This window comes from Ylistrum balloti, unplaced genomic scaffold (genome assembly GCF_031769215.1).
Source record: "Ylistrum balloti isolate Yb309-2 unplaced genomic scaffold, AGI_CSIRO_Ybal_v1 Utg369956, whole genome shotgun sequence".
Taxonomy (NCBI): domain Eukaryota; kingdom Metazoa; phylum Mollusca; class Bivalvia; order Pectinida; family Pectinidae; genus Ylistrum; species Ylistrum balloti.
Genome location: NW_026782056.1, coordinates 327,400 through 344,544, shown reverse-complemented (window position 1 = coordinate 344,544; position 17,145 = coordinate 327,400). Strand labels below are relative to the sequence as shown.

The following is a 17,145-nucleotide window of genomic DNA, read 5'->3' as shown; positions in this document are numbered from 1 at the left end:
TTACTTAGTAGAAGTACCCTAACCATGGAGAAATGTTGTGTTGACAATGAAAAAACAGAATAACGTCAGCTAGTAGTGGAGTTACATAATGTTGTCCACAGGCTGAATTTCTATACACATCATATCTAGCGCTCCACTAAAGCTATCGATAACGTAACATATCAAAATTTAAGACTCTATTATATTGGGTATGTTATGTTCAAATTTATCTTATATTGAATTATGCTTTTTTTCAACATCTGTTTCAAACAACAAAAAATTGATGACACATTCCATAAACATTTTGAAACAAAACTCATCAAACAAAATAAATGTTGTTTACTGAAGTTTTATTTCACATTTACCAAATCTTAGACATGCAGTCTGAATATAATATCTTACATCTGTCTTTATCCATCATAAAATGTAATGATAGTAGTATGAACTGGTCCAAATCTTAGTACCCCATACAATGTAAACGGCTCAGAGTCAGTTCAATTTTAATGAATTGTATCTACAATGGATGTTGATGAGAAAATTGTAGATCATAGGTACCAGTTGTATCACGTGAACAGGAAAGACATCAAAACATAATACGAAAAATCTGTTGTATACAACATTAAAAAAGTTTAATTGAAACAAACTTTGTTAAATGCCAATATTGTTCATTACCTATCCTAACATACACTCTTTTATATCAAACAGGTCTTTATCTAAAGAACTAATAAATCTATTTGAAACAGAATCAGTATTGCCTTGGCAAAAGAATTACATTATCAGAATTAGCAAATTTATTTCATGTAAATTAGCAAATTGTAAGAGAATTTAGTTTCAAACACAGTTTAGCATTTTATGAATCAAAAGGCAACAAACAGACAATTAGAGCTTGAATTTGTTTATCACTTTTTGATTCATACAAGGCAAGCACATGTACAGATTAAATTTTTGTTATTACAAGTTTTTTGATTGGTGAAATTTTAAGTGCTTGTGTTTTCAAACTAAAAAGATATTAATGCAATTTATGAAATCAATACAGTATAATCATGGTTTTATCTACCAAAACACCTTCACAATTTTGATCAATTAAATGCTTTAAATTCTAACAACTGTTCATTTTTCAAACTGCATTATTGTGTGGCAGTAGAATAATTACTGTACAAACATACTGTACACTATGTTACATATTCAAATTTAAATATGATAAACAAATGGTTTAATAATAAAGCTGATTTGTAATATGACTAATGAAAAGTTTCACAAACCAACATTCTCTACAATTTCATGCATTTCATCCCTCATGTTTCTAGGACATCATATGACTGTGGATACTCACAATAACATAGAATCAAATTTCCTTATCACTGTACTGGCCATGTGTTGTGCCTACACCTACTCCTACCAAGGTTTAAAGCCATCTACCTACAACACCTGAACTCAACAAGACACCTGTGCTATAGTGTACCTCTGAACACACAAAGGCTTCTTCATGAGACAACATAAGAGCCCATGTATCTACAAAAAAGCTTATCAAGGATGAGGATACATGTACCAGGGATTTGTTACAACCTTGACATCATTCTCAGAGCTATGTGAATTCCAGCTTCAAACATTTATCATAATCTTTCATGATCAGAAATTCCAACAATTAACAAGACAACTCAGAATTGGTTAGAAGGGGCCAAAGCACTAGTGATTCCCGGTGATTCCAAAAAGATCTTAACTATCTATCACCTGCTCAAAACACATCATGGCCGCTGACTAAGAAAACACCTGAACCATCCAGGTGGTAACCATTTCTGATACATCTTATCTATGATCAAGCAACTCTATGTCCTCTCAAAGTTCTCAAAAGACTCCTCACACACCAAAGCTAACAAGCTGCCCATGTGCAATTGTCAACCAGACAAGTTGAACCAGAAACAAAAAAAAAAAAAAAAAGTCATATTGCAATCACTATTGTACTTTAAGAATATGATGGTCTTCTCCATATTAACCTGGGCACAATGGTTTGATTTCAATCAGTGGTTCAAGTACATGGAATGAATTCTAAAGCAAATTGTTGGCAATGATTTAATGCAATCTATTTATTGGACAGTAATTTTGCTATCAATTCCAAATATCCACTGGAGAAAAAAATTTATTTAAATAAACTATAATTTGAACAAAACAATCGAGTTGATACAGCTATATCTTACAAACATACACACACACACACAATTCTCTAAATTATAGACACTGTAGTATCAACTTGGATATCACATAGTCATGTCGACTTTCTTCAAGAAATATTAAGTGAATGTTCCTAATGTTAAATTTGATACCACTTTGACAGCTGATGGAATTTTCTGGTGGCTGTATTTTAACATATATGTAGAGTTTTTGTAGCAACATTTATCACACAGTACATCAATTCTTTTCCTCTTTCTTCTCTTCTCCCTCCCCATCTTGTGATGTTGATTCAGATGAGGATGAACCTGCTTCATTTGCTCGGTCTGCTTCCATCTGAGAAGACAATAAAAATTGTTAAAACAAAGTGCTGATGAAGATATCACAGCTTTACCTGTATTTCTCAACAAATCCTACTTTGCCACAAGGAAGTCAAGACCATACATTTATGCTGATACAGGTTTCATTTTCCTTTGAAATGTTATCAGTTGTCACCTAATGTCTATAAAAGATTGATTCCCTTTCAACTAAGAATCCTTCAGACCAAAATCCATTCATTCCTACAGAAGCAGGATTTTAAAAGAATTTGCTTCCCAGACCTAATGTTTAGACATGATTGATTCCCCTTCACCCAAAGTTGCTTCAGACTAAATTTATACAATATCCATTTATCCATATAGAAGGAGTTGAGTTTTAAAAAAATTGCAAAATTCACCCTTTAGGCCTAACCTCCAAGACAAAGAACCAATACTTATACACACTTGGTTCTGCTTCCTCCGAGGAGGATTCTGACCAAATTCAGTTAAAATTTGTTCAGTCATTCATGACTGGTAACAATTTTTTAAGGAAAATTGACAGACGCAAGACAAAGCTATGCTATAGCATAAGCTTACCGGTTCTTTTGGAGCAGGTAAGCTAAAAATGGAGATTTCTCATAAAGCATACTTAGTAATATCTCACAAGAACTTTTTCAACATAAATGCTTCTGAAACATATTTTCAAGAAAACATATTGATGCTCTGGATCATCCATAATATTGTTGGTGTATTTTAATTTTTATTTAATATTTAGGGCTTATATTGAAAGGAAGATATTTAGGAATGAATTGAACTAGAAGATAACATTTTGTATGGAAGATAAGTGTATAATTTCTTTCATACCTTTTTGTAAGCCATTTCAAATAATTTTAATGATGACTGTTGTAATTCATTTGTTGCAGACACTATATTTTCTGGAGACTCATTTTCTTTGTTGGCTAAAACTTCTCTTGTCTTGGCAATCTGTTCCTTCAACTTCTGGCACTGAAATTTGATGGGACATGAGAACAATGTAACATCACAAATGGTCGGACTCATAATCAGTTGTTTAAAATACATCCATCCAGATATAAAAATCTGCAAACATGTAGGGGAACAGTAAACGGTGTACCACGGACTAGCTAACTATTTTGATCTACCATCAAATTTCTTTATAATAGGTCAAGAATTATTTTATCAAACTGTCATATATTTTTGAAGATATTAGAAAGGGGCAAATAATTACAAAAATGTTCAGAATAAAGAAAGTATTGTTGATTCTCTTACTCTTAAGCTAAGCCTACTTTATATTAGGCCCAGAAATTCAGAACTTATTTGTCAAACAAACAAAATTCATTATGACACATGCACATCCACACTCCAGCAAGTTTTGCCCTTCATGACCACCATATCTAATTTAAAATACACTCTTCTTCAGTAGGTCCAATTTGTTTACCCCATCAACACTTATAAAGGAATTTCATTACAATGAAAGTTTGTGATGGAACAAATTTTTCCGAGTGCTGAATTTCCTCTTGATTAAATCTTGCAATCTGTGATACACACACATATTTCTACAATGTATTGGGACCTAGATAGCTAATGACCACATGGTTTATTCATCACAGTTATTACATCATTGTAAGATAGTTTGTTCATGCTTCCTCTGATTTACATCTTAAACAATGTGTTACCTCTTCATCTGGTAGTTGGGCTTTGAATTCTTCCATTTTTGTCTCGGTATCGTGGATGATGCTTTCAGCCTTGTTGATGGCCTCAACAGTTTCCTGCAATTCATTTAAATGTATTGAGATTTCAGTTTGTTTTCATTAATGTGATTTTTAGTTCCTAACTTTACAGCATTTCCTACACAAAAATGGCATATTCAAGGTTTGTAATAAATGTAGACACAAACCGAAGGTTATTTTTTGCCAGAATTGGTTCTTAAAAACATATAGAGAAAAGGATGTCATTCCCTTCATTATTATATACAGATAACTTTCAAAGAAGAACACTTAAGACAAATTTTAACATGCTATCATCAATACCCAATTCTTTTATTTATCATTCATTTAATATTTCCTTGATAATTTTCACATGCTAATTTCAATGTTTTCATAGGACTGCTAAACAGTTAACTATAATATAGGGTTTCTGTGTCTTTATCATATAATTTGCTTAAGTCTGCAGCAAATTCTGGATAGGAGAAGTGAATTTGCATGTAATTATACTGTATATTGTTAATTGAACTAAATGATCTTACTTTTCGCTTGATATCCTCAGCAGCATACTTCTCTGCATTCTTAATCATGTTTTCAATATCATCTTTACTAAGACCACCTGAAGACTGGATTACAACTGAAACAAATTTTGAAACATTTTATTTTTTGTTGAACATTTCATTCTCTTTGTATTAATGTTTGAATTAATGTGAAGAAATTTACATGAAAAACAACTTACACAGAGAATTCTTTAAATCATCACTGATGCTATCAAACATGAATCTATCTTTTAGATAGAGTAATAACCAAGCTTAAAAAACAAAGGTCCTGAATAGGTATTAGTGATATTTTGACAATTCAACTTCAAGTATTGTTTGTTGGTTACGCTAATTAACTTATCCCTCGATTACAAAATAAAAATCATTCTCGTTTCCCTACATTTAACACAGAAAATGTCTTAAATCTCAATCATGTCGCACAACATTATGATCATGTGCTTGGGTGAACCAGACAACATTGAGGCTTAAGTGTTTAATAGATATTATTTTCCAATGCCTATGGGATAAGTCTAGAAAAATGAGTCCATTCTTCATGACTTTCCAGACAAGAAAGCACAAAGTACATCACAATCTGACTTTTAAATACTTCTTCATGTAATCAGTCATTGTTAAAATGGAGATGTATGTCTTTCCTATGATCAATTATCAAACCAATCATAGATTCGTTCAGAGGATCTGACGATCGACCATGATTCCCAACACTAGTAGGTATACATACTCTGTTGTTCCTTTCCAGTTCCCTTGTCTCTGGCAGATACATTCACAATACCATTGGCATCAATGTCAAAGGTCACCTCAATCTGAGGGATTCCCCTTGGTGCTGGGGGAATTCCAACCTAAAAAAAATATCTTAATCTTTCATTCCTTGTTATCAAACAAGACAAAAAATAAAAATGGTATCCTCCCTAACCATTTAGTTCTTTTTTTTTTCTGCTCAATGAAATGGAGAAATTACTGGTTGATCATGTGATCAGTGTTAGCTTCAATAACCATGGCCAGCAGGCTACATCTGTTTGACCAGTTCTCGAAAGCTGTTTATCTCCCAGTGTAAACATGAACCAAACTACTGAAAAAATAAGGCTCATGCGATATGCTGGTTACATCTGTGCATGCATTAAGAAAATCTCAGAGATTCAGCAATTTTAAAGTCACAAAAGGTAAACAAGAACTTGTTTTGTGAAATAGTATGTCGTAAACATGGACTAGTTTTGTGGACAATCATGACATTTATGGAGTACCTACCAGCTGGAATTGTCCTAAGAGTTTGTTATCACTGGCCATCTCTCTCTCACCCTGGTGTACCTTGATCTCTACTTGGGTCTGCCCATCAGCTGCTGTCGAAAACACCTGAAGGATACAATGTTTTACATTCAGATCAATAATACTGAAAATAAACATGCCTTTGTCATCAAAAACCACAAAACTTTCTGTATAAAACTATTCTTTCTTCGTTTACAAGGTTTCCTTCTGCTTAGACATACTTCCTCCTAGTAATGATTAATAACAAAAACAATTCACTATATCGAGAGAAAATATCAAAAGAGTGTGGAAACATCAGATTACAAATATTGTTTTTTTTAAATACTGAGTCAGCGTAAAATTATTGAACATCGTAAATCACTTTCAACATTAATTGTTTTTCGATAGTAGTGATGCTTCCATCAGAACATCTGCATGTCTAATTATGTTACAAAGAAAAGCAGATCCTAGACACATCTTACCTTATCACAAGAAAGCTTGATCAAACTTTAATTCAAGCATATTAAATAAACCCCAAGGCATCAAGTAAGAAAGGAGTCAATAAATTTCCTCAATATTTAGATTTTGTGAGACAAAAATTGATCTTTATGTCTGGTAATTACTGATCTAAGAGGAGCTATATTCCTTTACATTTTAACAATAATTGATCAGCAACATAAATTCAGTCTTACTTGTGATTTCTTGGTAGGAATGGTAGTGTTCCTGTTAATCAGCTTGGTGAACACTCCTCCAAGAGTTTCAATACCAAGAGACAGAGGGGTGACATCTAGCAGCAAAACATCGGTCACATCTCCTGCTAAGACACCTCCCTACAAACAAATTGTTTATGCATTTACAATATTGTCAGCCAGTGAAGTATATTATCATTAACTTTTAAACATCAGGCTTAAAAATTAAAAAAAAAAAAATTATATAAATGATCATATTGTAAAATTACTTCACTTCATTTAAAAAGTAAAGATACGAAAACAAACAATATGCAGCTTTTAAAACATTGAGAAAAATAAAAACTGGGTAAATTGACAAACCTGGATAGCAGCACCTATGGCTACAGCCTCGTCTGGGTTTACAGATTTACTGGGCTGTCTACCAAACAGTTCCTGAACTGTTGACTGCACCTGGAAGCAAATAGTTCCCCTTGGGATTACACAAATTACAGAGGTGAAGGAACCAAATATCATCAATTTTATATCAACTTTGATCAATTAGTTTAACTATTAGGAGAAATGTGCTTCTGTGATAAAAAACCTTGCTGAAAGTTATTTCTACATCTCTATGGTCAGTGAACCTCTCTCCTATGACCTAACCTGAAACTGGCCAACACTTGTTCTAAAAATATCTTGAACTGGAGACTCATGCTGGTTATTCAATCTAAATTTCTCTTTCAAATGCAACAAACCATTATTTAACCACTATCAAAATGTCAATGCAAACTTCAGTAATCATGACCAACAGGCTAAATCTGTTCAACAAATATCTTAATTTTTTCTTTCAGTGCTAATATGACCACGTATTCAATCTTTTTTTCTTTAATTTTGGAAAGTTTAAATTTTGTTGTATCAATTTCACATTTTCATTCAACTCACCTTTGGCATTCGGGACATTCCACCAACCAAAATGACCTCTCCAATGTCAGATTTTTTTATATCAGCATCCTGCATGGCCTTCTGACAGGGTCCGACTGTACGTTTGATGAGACTTTCAACGATGGACTCAAATTTTGACCTTGAAAGTTTCAGGTTCATGTGTTTGGGACCAGAAGCATCCATTGTTAGATATGGCAAGTTTATTTCAGTCTGTAATACAAAAACAATTTTTGATCAATTTCCAGTTCAATCTTTAATTAACTGGCATGTCTTTTAAACAAAAAAAAAAATGTTCAAGAAGAAAAACTAGTTTGTTATTACCTGAAGTGAAGAAGACAGTTCAATTTTCGCTTTCTCTGCAGCCTCCCTTAATCGCTGCATGGCCATATTGTCTTTCGTGATGTCAAGTCCTTGCTGAAAGGTCAATTTTACATGAATAATCATCTTGCTTTGCAATTCACACTAAAACCACAGTAACGAGATTTATCATTATATAGGGAGGTTTTAGGTTCAATCCTGAGCTTATATACAAAAATGAAGCATGCTTGTTAGGAGAAAACTGATATGTTTGAATTATATATATAACATCTGTCTTAACCATTTCTTTTTTGGCCTATTTCAGTGAGAAGTCATTGGAACACATGGTCAATCAGCTCTGCATTGAACTCCAGAATGAGTCAAGAATATGTTGGTGATTAATGGCTTTTTATGTTAAGATATAATTGTAAGTGTGCAGATGCAATAATTTCAACATACTAGCCATCTATGAAGTACCCCAAACCTCAACTCTAAAAGATTGAGCATTGCTGTTGATTCCCCCAGTCTACAAGGTTAAGCATTGCTGTTGACCCCCCCCCCCCCCCACCAAATCTATATAATTAATCATTGTTGGTGATTTCCCCCAGTCTATATAATTAATCATTGTTGGTGATTTCCCCCAGTCTTTATAATTAATCATTGTTGGTGATTTCCCCCAGTCTACAAATTCAAGCAATGCTGGTGATTTCCCCTAGTCTATAAAACTAAGCATTGCTGGTGATTTCCCCTAGTCTATAAAACTAAGCATTGCTGGTGATTTCCCTCAGTTTATAAATAAAACTAAGCATTGTTAGAATTTAAGTTGTTTTGCATGTTTATAATCATCAGTGTAGAGATGGCCATATTTTCAACCTACCCAAAAGGCCCCCATCTTATATAACTAAGCATAAATGTTTCGTTACCTTCTCAACACTAGCAAATTAAATGCATCAAACTAACTTTCTGAATGAAAAACCGCAACAGAAGTATCTGAAGCAGGATGTCGAAGCTCAGATGTAGGATAAAGATATTGAATACAAGAAAATACAACAGACATTACAGAATATGTGATACATCTGCCGGCAGCAAAGAGTCACAAGCACACACAAGCAGCTAGGAGACAACAAAGTAACTTTAATAGGGCATCATTTTGTGGTACAAGACATAAGAAAATTAGAGAATATCTAAGAAATGAATGCCCCACTTCCATACATATCAGTAATGTTGTTTGATGGTTGCAAAGTGGGTTGTCAAATGTGACTTTTGACCTTTTAACAATGACCTATGATAACCATCTTAATATCTTTAAATTAAGAAGTTGACATTATTACACTAGGGCAAATATACTCAAAATCATCTGTTGGGAGGTTCATAAAATATCACAATGATTCTGATGTTAAAACAGGATGTGACAGGACAGGACATCCATGGGTCACACTATATCCTCCCTCCCCATAACCATGAAAGGAGGAGGAGGCTACAAATCCTCCCTCCAATACATAGATACTTACGTCCCGTTTGAACTCAGCAGCCAAGAAATTGACAAGTTGGTTATCAAAGTCTTCCCCGCCCAGAAAGGTGTCTCCATTAGTGGACTTCACTTCAAACACACCTTTTTGGATCTCTAGCACAGAAATATCAAATGTTCCTCCTCCTAAGTCATACACTGCAATTCTGTTATGTAAAAATGTAATAAAAAATAATTGAAGAAATCAGGTAGTTGATTTCTTTAAAGATTCAAGCACCTGTTGAAACATTCCTTCAAACTGAAATATCTAAATAGTCTAGTTATCAGTCATTAAACCAAGGAGTCATTGTGTAATACACCTATTAGATTTTGATTAGGATTTTTTTTATTTCAAAAGTAGGTATCCTAATACTTGAAAGTACTGAGTGTATATCAGCTTCAATAACCATGGTCAGCAGGCTACATCTGTTTGACCAGTTCTCTAAAAGCTGTTTATCTCCCAGTGTTAACATGAACAATGTCATACAAGACAAAGCTCATGCGATACACTGGTAACAGTATCAATTAAACAGTAATATTTTCTCACAGTTTATCATCTGTTTTATCCATTCCGTAAGCCAGAGCAGCTGCTGTTGGTTCATTGATGACTCGGAGGCAGTTCAGTCCAGAAATTTGACCAGCATCCTTTGTAGCCTATAAAAAAAAAATGAAAATATCATAACAAAGAAACATTTATATAAGAGTTCATTGAGTTCCTGCACAATGTTTCTTGTTACAAGAATACAAGTATGGTAATTGAAGTTGTTTCGATATATTTTAATTGGTTCTATTAAACCTGAGATCGGATGAGAAACTTTTGAGATGTAGAACGTAGTAGCTACATACCTGTCTCTGAGAGTCATTGAAATATGCAGGCACTGTGATGACTGCATTCTTCACATTCTGACCAAGGTAACTCTCTAAGGGAAGAAAATTTTGATTTAATTTTAAAAGAAAATTATTTATATATAGCTGCAAGTGGTATATCAAAGTTACCATTGTTAATGGAGCAAGTTTATTATTCTAAAGATCAAACTTCCTAGACAATAGTGATACAGGATCAGTAATTACTGTATCTACCTCTGATACCACAGCACTAGATTTCGAAAATTTCACATTCTTTTGCTATTAGAGAGGGTAAAGATATTTTTTACACTTGTTTATCTCCATTTTAATGATGCTAAAAATAATATAAATATGTTGTATTTTACCTTAAAATGGCACTTTTCAAAATAGTCACCCCTGAATTTATTTTTTTAATTTTCTGAAATTTCTTGAATTTTGTCAAGTTAATGTGCAAAAGTAATAAAATTACAGGCATTTACCTTTCTTCTGAGCTTATTTATGCGAAATAATTCATTTGTTCTGAAGATTCTGCTTAAACAAGGTCAACCACTTGGACCATGAATTTGTTCTAGAAACTTCTCATCATAACCTTGATACAAACTATTTCTGTCAAGACAGCTTCCTATATATGGCATTAAATGATTTCACAGGAATTTCTTTTATAGTCTGTTTCAAATTTGTACTAATTCTCCATTTACTAGAAGCAACCTGCTGTAAGGTATAGGCTGTTTCATAAACTTCTGAATTAAAACTTGTAATCTGTGACTCACCTGCAGTTTCTTTCATTTTTATCAGAACAAAAGCTCCAACTTGACTTGGCGAGTAGAGTTTGCCGTTACCTTCAACCCAAGCATCACCATTAGATGCTTTCACAATCTTGTAAGAAACTGTTTTCCTGGAAAATATGCAAAGTACAATCACAGTAACCCCGTGTCAACCGCATAAATTTGTTCCAAAAACAGAATCAATCAAATCGGAATTCAAACAACTTCAATATATATTTCAATAAGAGAAGAAACACAAAAAGCATTTAACCAATGTCACATAAAATTTCCTTCTGATGCGCCTAACTTCATCAAAATAGACTTGTTGATGAATAAATTTCAAAATAATTCTTACATATCTTTCTGCACTTCAGCATCTGTGAAACGGCGACCAATCAAACGTTTTGTGGCAGAAAATGTGTTTTGAGCATTAGTCACTGCCTGTCGCTTGGCTGGCATTCCGACTAAACGTTCGCCATCTTTAGAGAATGCTACAACTGAGGGTGTTGTACGTGCTCCTTCAGAATTCTCCAGGACCTTGGCACTTTTTCCTTCCATGAGTGCAACACAGGAATTTGTTGTGCCAAGGTCAATACCAATCACATGTCCCTTCACTTTTTCAGACCTATTAAAAAACAGAATAGTTATAACCTTAAACAGCTACATAAAAAGCAGAATACACTCCTTCAAATAGATACTAAAGGAAAACATATTTAATCCCTCCTATGTGAAAAATAAACTTTGAAACCTGAAAGCTGAAATAAATGTTTGAATTCATAAATGAATACTTATTCCCCCATCTTTCATACAGAGAAATAATATTTTCAACCCAGATAGATAAATTTAGCGACCACATCTCAATCTGGCAAAATTTGTTTACAACCATGTTCACACGAGTTTCTTTATGCCCAAATTATGCATCACCATGTATCAGCATTTTTCAACAAATTGAAAAACAAATTTGTAAATATATCAATGATCTATTGATATTTCCTATTGATGTTTAAGACAATAGTAAGTCAATGCATAATTCTTTGACTGAATGTCATTAATAATTGGGCATTTTTTAAAAGATATTAAAGACAAAATCTGCTATTCTTATCTTGCAAAAGTTATACTTAATGTTTCAACCTGTAATTAGTTTTGTTCATCAACAATTCAAGTTTGAAATACAAAACCCTCATACTTACGCATGCCTCTTGCTTTGGTACTGAACTGGTTCATTTTTAGAGTTTACTGCAGCAGCTGGAGCCTACAACATATACAGAAATTCTTTTCTTATTAAATTCAGTATGCAATTTTCCATTATCAACATGTTCTGTATGGCATCTAATGAAGAATTAGAGCGACTGTTTCAGCAGTTTTCCTCGCTACCTCTGAACATGGGATAAAAAAAAACCCCACAAATTAGTGAAATTCAGACATATATACTTGGTTTTCAATGACTTTCCATAATGAATGCATTGTTAGGGGGGGTAAACTGAGTACCAGTTTCAAAACACAAGTGTGAACACTGTCTTAGTAAAGAAACTATTTCATTGTTTGGTTTTGGATGTTTAAGGGAGGGCGAATATTAAGGTGGAGTTTTACACATATGCACAATGAACAATGTATGAATAGAGGAGAACACATGTTAAATTCTTATTTATGATCAGTAGATACTTGTACACCTCATGCTAGAACTTACTATTTAACTCTTAACTAACAAACTTTTTGCACTGTCAGGAAAGATTTTCATTTAGAATCCCATATGTGCACAAGGGGCTGTCGGAATGTGATCAGTTCCTGATGCACATGTACAAGTTCATGTGTATACTTATTGGTAGGCTCAATGAGCATGCTAACGCTGACTTGTGACACAATATTAATGTTTTTTACTGGTAAGGTTGAATAACAATGTTACCACTAGCTTATCATCGAGTGTTTATTGCATCGTTTTTATTACAGTAATGTTAATGAAGCTTAATTCACATAAGGTTGACATTGTTCTCACTTTTCAATTGAAAGCCCCTCAGAGACCTGTACATTTTATATATTGGTAAAATATGTTGGGTAATCTGGCATGGAATGGGAATTTCTGGGTACGTTTTCACCCTTTATTGTTGAAATGCTTAAATCATGTGTTTCTATTTCAAATGACCTTGTATTTGAGTACCTAATCAATTACCCATATGTAAAATCTCATAGCAGCAATTATCACTCAAATGCATGACTTTTATCCCATATACCCATTGTCTTCTACCTGAATAAAATGAGGTGCCACTTTCATTGAAATGAACTAAATTTCATATTTTTTGTGTTTTTGGTGGTTGGTGTCTGCAGGTTGTATAATACAAATGGTCTTGCAAAATTGAGACATCTCAACTTTCCATTTGCATTACTAACCCTGATTATGCCTGGTGTTGCTCACCATTATTTCATTTTTATGCGTTAAAGAGGTTAAATAGAGCTATCATTGTGAAATGTCACTATAATAGTCAATTCATAATTTCAACCGACCTCTTGGTACTTTCAACACAATCATAACATCTTCACGGTCTTTCACCAGTACGTACTGTATATTTCGTACATAATATGTTGTACAGTACCATAGCTTGTTAACAGCAATCGCATACAAGTTATTTTTGCAGCATAATTTTTGACAAATCTTCGCTAAATGATATAGACCTATAAGTTATCATTATGAAAGACCAATTCTTGCATCAGAAAAGAAGACTCAATATTAAATCGCATTTTGCCACTGATTAATTAAAACTGATACTAGTACATGTTTCAGTATGTAATACTACAATGTGCCGGTGATCGATGCACAACATATAACAGACGAAATTACATAAAATTCAACTCCTCAGTTATGTAAACGAGTTGGTTCGTTGTGCAGAAAACCACATGGTAAACGTGATGGTGACCTTAGCACTTGCTGCACAATGCCGTTAAAGACCCACCTTTCGGGAAAAACTGGAAAGACTTCTCGAACTGCACAGATCTGAGGCGGTCTTCAAACATTTGTGTGAAATTCTTGAGGTCGACAACATCTTGCTTTTGGTGTATTGAAACGAAGAGATCTCCGCCGGTGCCCTTGCCCCGCACGTGTGATGTCAGAATAGTCTAGAATTACGCATGCTCCGATCGTCACTTCCTATCAATTTTCAATAAAGGTTCTCGCTGCTTCACTCGTACTTCGCAGTTGCTTACATAACATGATTTACCTCCCCTTAACCACACTTTTTGTAGGGTTACGGGTTATAGGATTGCGGGTGGAAGACACAGCCGATGGACACTTTATACCGTGAATTTCATCTTAGATATCTCGATTTCATTGTTAAGAAAAATACATATTTGTACATTGATTGTTTCGAAATTAATCGGAAGGGTTATCCATCCGCGATGTTATTTTCACTACTAGGAAAATAATAAAATCACGGATAGATAGACAGAACTCTTTGTGTCCTTTTTTCTTCTTTTTCATCAAATGATTCTCTAAATGTTAGATTCTGTAATGTGAAAGTGTGTACATGAAGTTTATGCATGATAGATGGAACCTGCACAATAAGCTGTGTTTAAATTGGAACAAGGACGCAAGCCCTGTTTGTAAAACCAGTAAATAAGTGACGTGTTTATGAAACACTATGCCCCCGGTTGCAACTAAATTCTTCAGTGGGACATTATAACTATGTTATGTAAAGCCTGTTCTTATGTCTTCATTGTGGTAGCCAATATTTTTACTTTCAAAAGTAGGTTTACGGTCAAGGTCACTTGGTAAAAAAAAAATTGTACCACCGGAAAGGTCTTGTCACAAGGAACACATATGCTATATATGAAAGCCTAATCTTTTACGGAGCATTAGTTATGGGCCATGTTAAAGTTGACAACAGACAAACAGAGAGCACAAGAACAATGTTTAAGCATAACACCATTTCAAAATATACGTATCATAAATATTGTGACCCTATTTAAGTCCACTGAAGTTTAGATCTAGTTCGCTTGCTCGTCAAATGGACCCGTTTTTATTTTCATACGCGGGTTTACAGGTTAACAGGGGAGCCACAGGGGAACGAAACAGTCATGTGATGTAATTAAATTAATTAGTTGACTCTACTGTATCTAATTTTAAACCTGTATTGGTTTCTATTCACTCGTTTTCTGTTGTACTATCTATAATATCATAGATAGAACGTGTTTGATGAAATATTAGCTTGATTTCCCCGCTACTTTCAAATAATCAACGTGTTGCCAAATAAATTTATTAATATGGACAGTGCAAAAACAACTAACCAAACCAGTATGATGTAAAACCTTAATATCCAAAGATAATTTTGTCTCAACGTTTTAACCTGCTAAAATATAAAGCCAGCGCGTACATAGTTTGAAACCCTGATGCATATCTGTATATTATTTATTTACGTTTTTATGGAGGCAGTGACATGTTGTAGGAAGTTATCAATTTACTGTAGGTATTATAAATAATTCCGAAGTTGGAAAGTTCAAAACTCAAAATGTCAATAATTGTACGAGGAAATCCACTCGCACTTTATGTATGTCTCCTCTAGCCGAGAACAATGTGTGAAATGGCAGTTACCCTCGTATTCTAAATAAGTTTTCGTTTTACGCTTATACACTATACGATCACACACAATTTCAACGTCAGCAATGGAAGGTTATAATTATAAACAAACTGTCTTTATTCGGTCTACATCATTTTTTACTTTCGACAATTATATTATTGGTTTACATACAATAAAATTAAGTTCTGTCTCATCATATCCATAATCCATCCAAACGAAACACTTATCCACTAATAATAGATACAGTGGTATATTGTCTACCTAACCATTAGGAGTTTATTTTTACAAATCGGCCACTAATCACATCGAAAAAGTCAACTTAATTTCAAAACATGCTTCACCAGTTTAGGTAGGTAAGACTATAGTATATGATAACTGTGTGGATTTTTTTTATCAAAACCAAATTAATGAAGTGAAAAATTGTACGTATACGAAAAAGTCCAGCATTCACTAAATTGATAAATACAACCAGTTTAGTACAAGACAACGGAATAAAATTTCTACTTTAACAAAACTTGAGTTTATCCACAGTGAAAACATATACTGAACAGTTACTTCGATTTTATTTTACCGCCTACTTAGCATATTTTGTTTACCGTCAGAAGTGTTTATACCGTGTGTTTAAAGGCAGAGTTTATGTGTAGACATGCGGTTTTGTAACATGCCTACAGACACAGAAATCTGTTTTGTATCACAGGATTGAATTTTCAAGCAAACATGGACATTTCTACTTAAGACATGTCAGTTCTTGTCTATGCTCTCCATTGTTACATTACAATTCAATCTGTAAATGTGGGATGTTATCTCATTATGCAAAAATAAGCTATACTACACCTGTTTATGTGTAATACGCAGAAATATGATACATACATGTGTATGTTCGTTGAATATCAAGGCAATCATGTGGTAATTCTTATACCGCGTATGAAGTACATATATGTTAGTGTCTGTTTACCGTTTATCTTCATGCCGTCTACATGCATTGGTGTGTCTGTTTACTGTTTATCTTTATACCGCCTATATATATATTGGTGTGTCTGTTTAACGTTTATCTTTATACCGCCTATATATATATATTGGTGTGTCTGTTTACCGTTTATCTTTATACCGCCTATATATATTGGTGTGTCTGTTTACCGTTTATCTTTATACCGCCTATATATACTGGTGTGTCTGTTTACCGTTTATCTTTATACCAACTATATATATTGGTGTGTCTGTTTACCGTTTATCTTTGTACCGCCTATATATTTTGGTGTGACTGTTTACCATTTATCTTTATACCGCCTATATATATTGGTGTGTCTGTTTACCGTTTATCTTTGTACCGCCTATATATTTTGGTGTGTCTGTTTACCGTTTATCTTTATACCGCCTATATATATTGGTGTGTCTGTTTACCGTTTATCTTTATACCAACTATATATATTGGTGTGTCTGTTTACCGTTTATCTTTGTACCGCCTATATATTTTGGTGTGTCTGTTTACCATTTATCTTTATACCGCCTATATATATTGGTGTGTCTGTTTACCGTTTATCTTTATACCGCCTATATATATTGGTGTGTCTGTTTACCGTTTATCTTTATACCGCCTA

The 17,145-nt window shown here is 33.6% G+C and overlaps 1 protein-coding gene across 1 annotated transcript; it reads right to left on the bottom strand.

Annotated features, from left to right (window-relative positions):
- Nucleotides 1-312: 312 nt before the first annotated feature.
- On the bottom strand, nt 313-14,071 carry LOC132547465 (stress-70 protein, mitochondrial-like). Its single transcript, XM_060211220.1, has 17 exons — nt 13,928-14,071; nt 12,173-12,234; nt 11,338-11,607; nt 10,989-11,113; nt 10,219-10,292; nt 9,920-10,026; nt 9,377-9,539; nt 7,890-7,982; nt 7,569-7,778; nt 7,011-7,100; nt 6,654-6,791; nt 5,965-6,069; nt 5,441-5,558; nt 4,705-4,799; nt 4,136-4,228; nt 3,306-3,446; nt 313-2,481 (listed from the first exon to the last, which is right to left on the bottom strand). Exons 1-17 carry the CDS (start codon nt 14,015-14,017, stop codon nt 2,386-2,388), a joined length of 2,070 nt encoding a protein of 689 aa, XP_060067203.1. The 5' UTR covers nt 14,018-14,071; the 3' UTR covers nt 313-2,385.
- Between the last annotated feature and the right edge of the window lie 3,074 nt (nt 14,072-17,145).

What these genes read in the sequence shown, in the direction of transcription:
- LOC132547465 (XM_060211220.1), bottom strand. Translation starts at nt 14,017, where the DNA reads ATGTTGTCGACCTCAAGAATTTCACACAAATGTTTGAAGACCGCCTCA. An exon ending in GCTGAAGTGCAGAAAGATAT is followed by an intron (nt 11,114 to 11,337) that starts GTAAGAATTATT and finishes CATATTTTCCAG; the next exon opens with GAAAACAGTTTCTTACAAGA. An exon ending in AACTGTCTTCTTCACTTCAG is followed by an intron (nt 7,779 to 7,889) that starts GTAATAACAAAC and finishes TTTGTATTACAG; the next exon opens with ACTGAAATAAACTTGCCATA.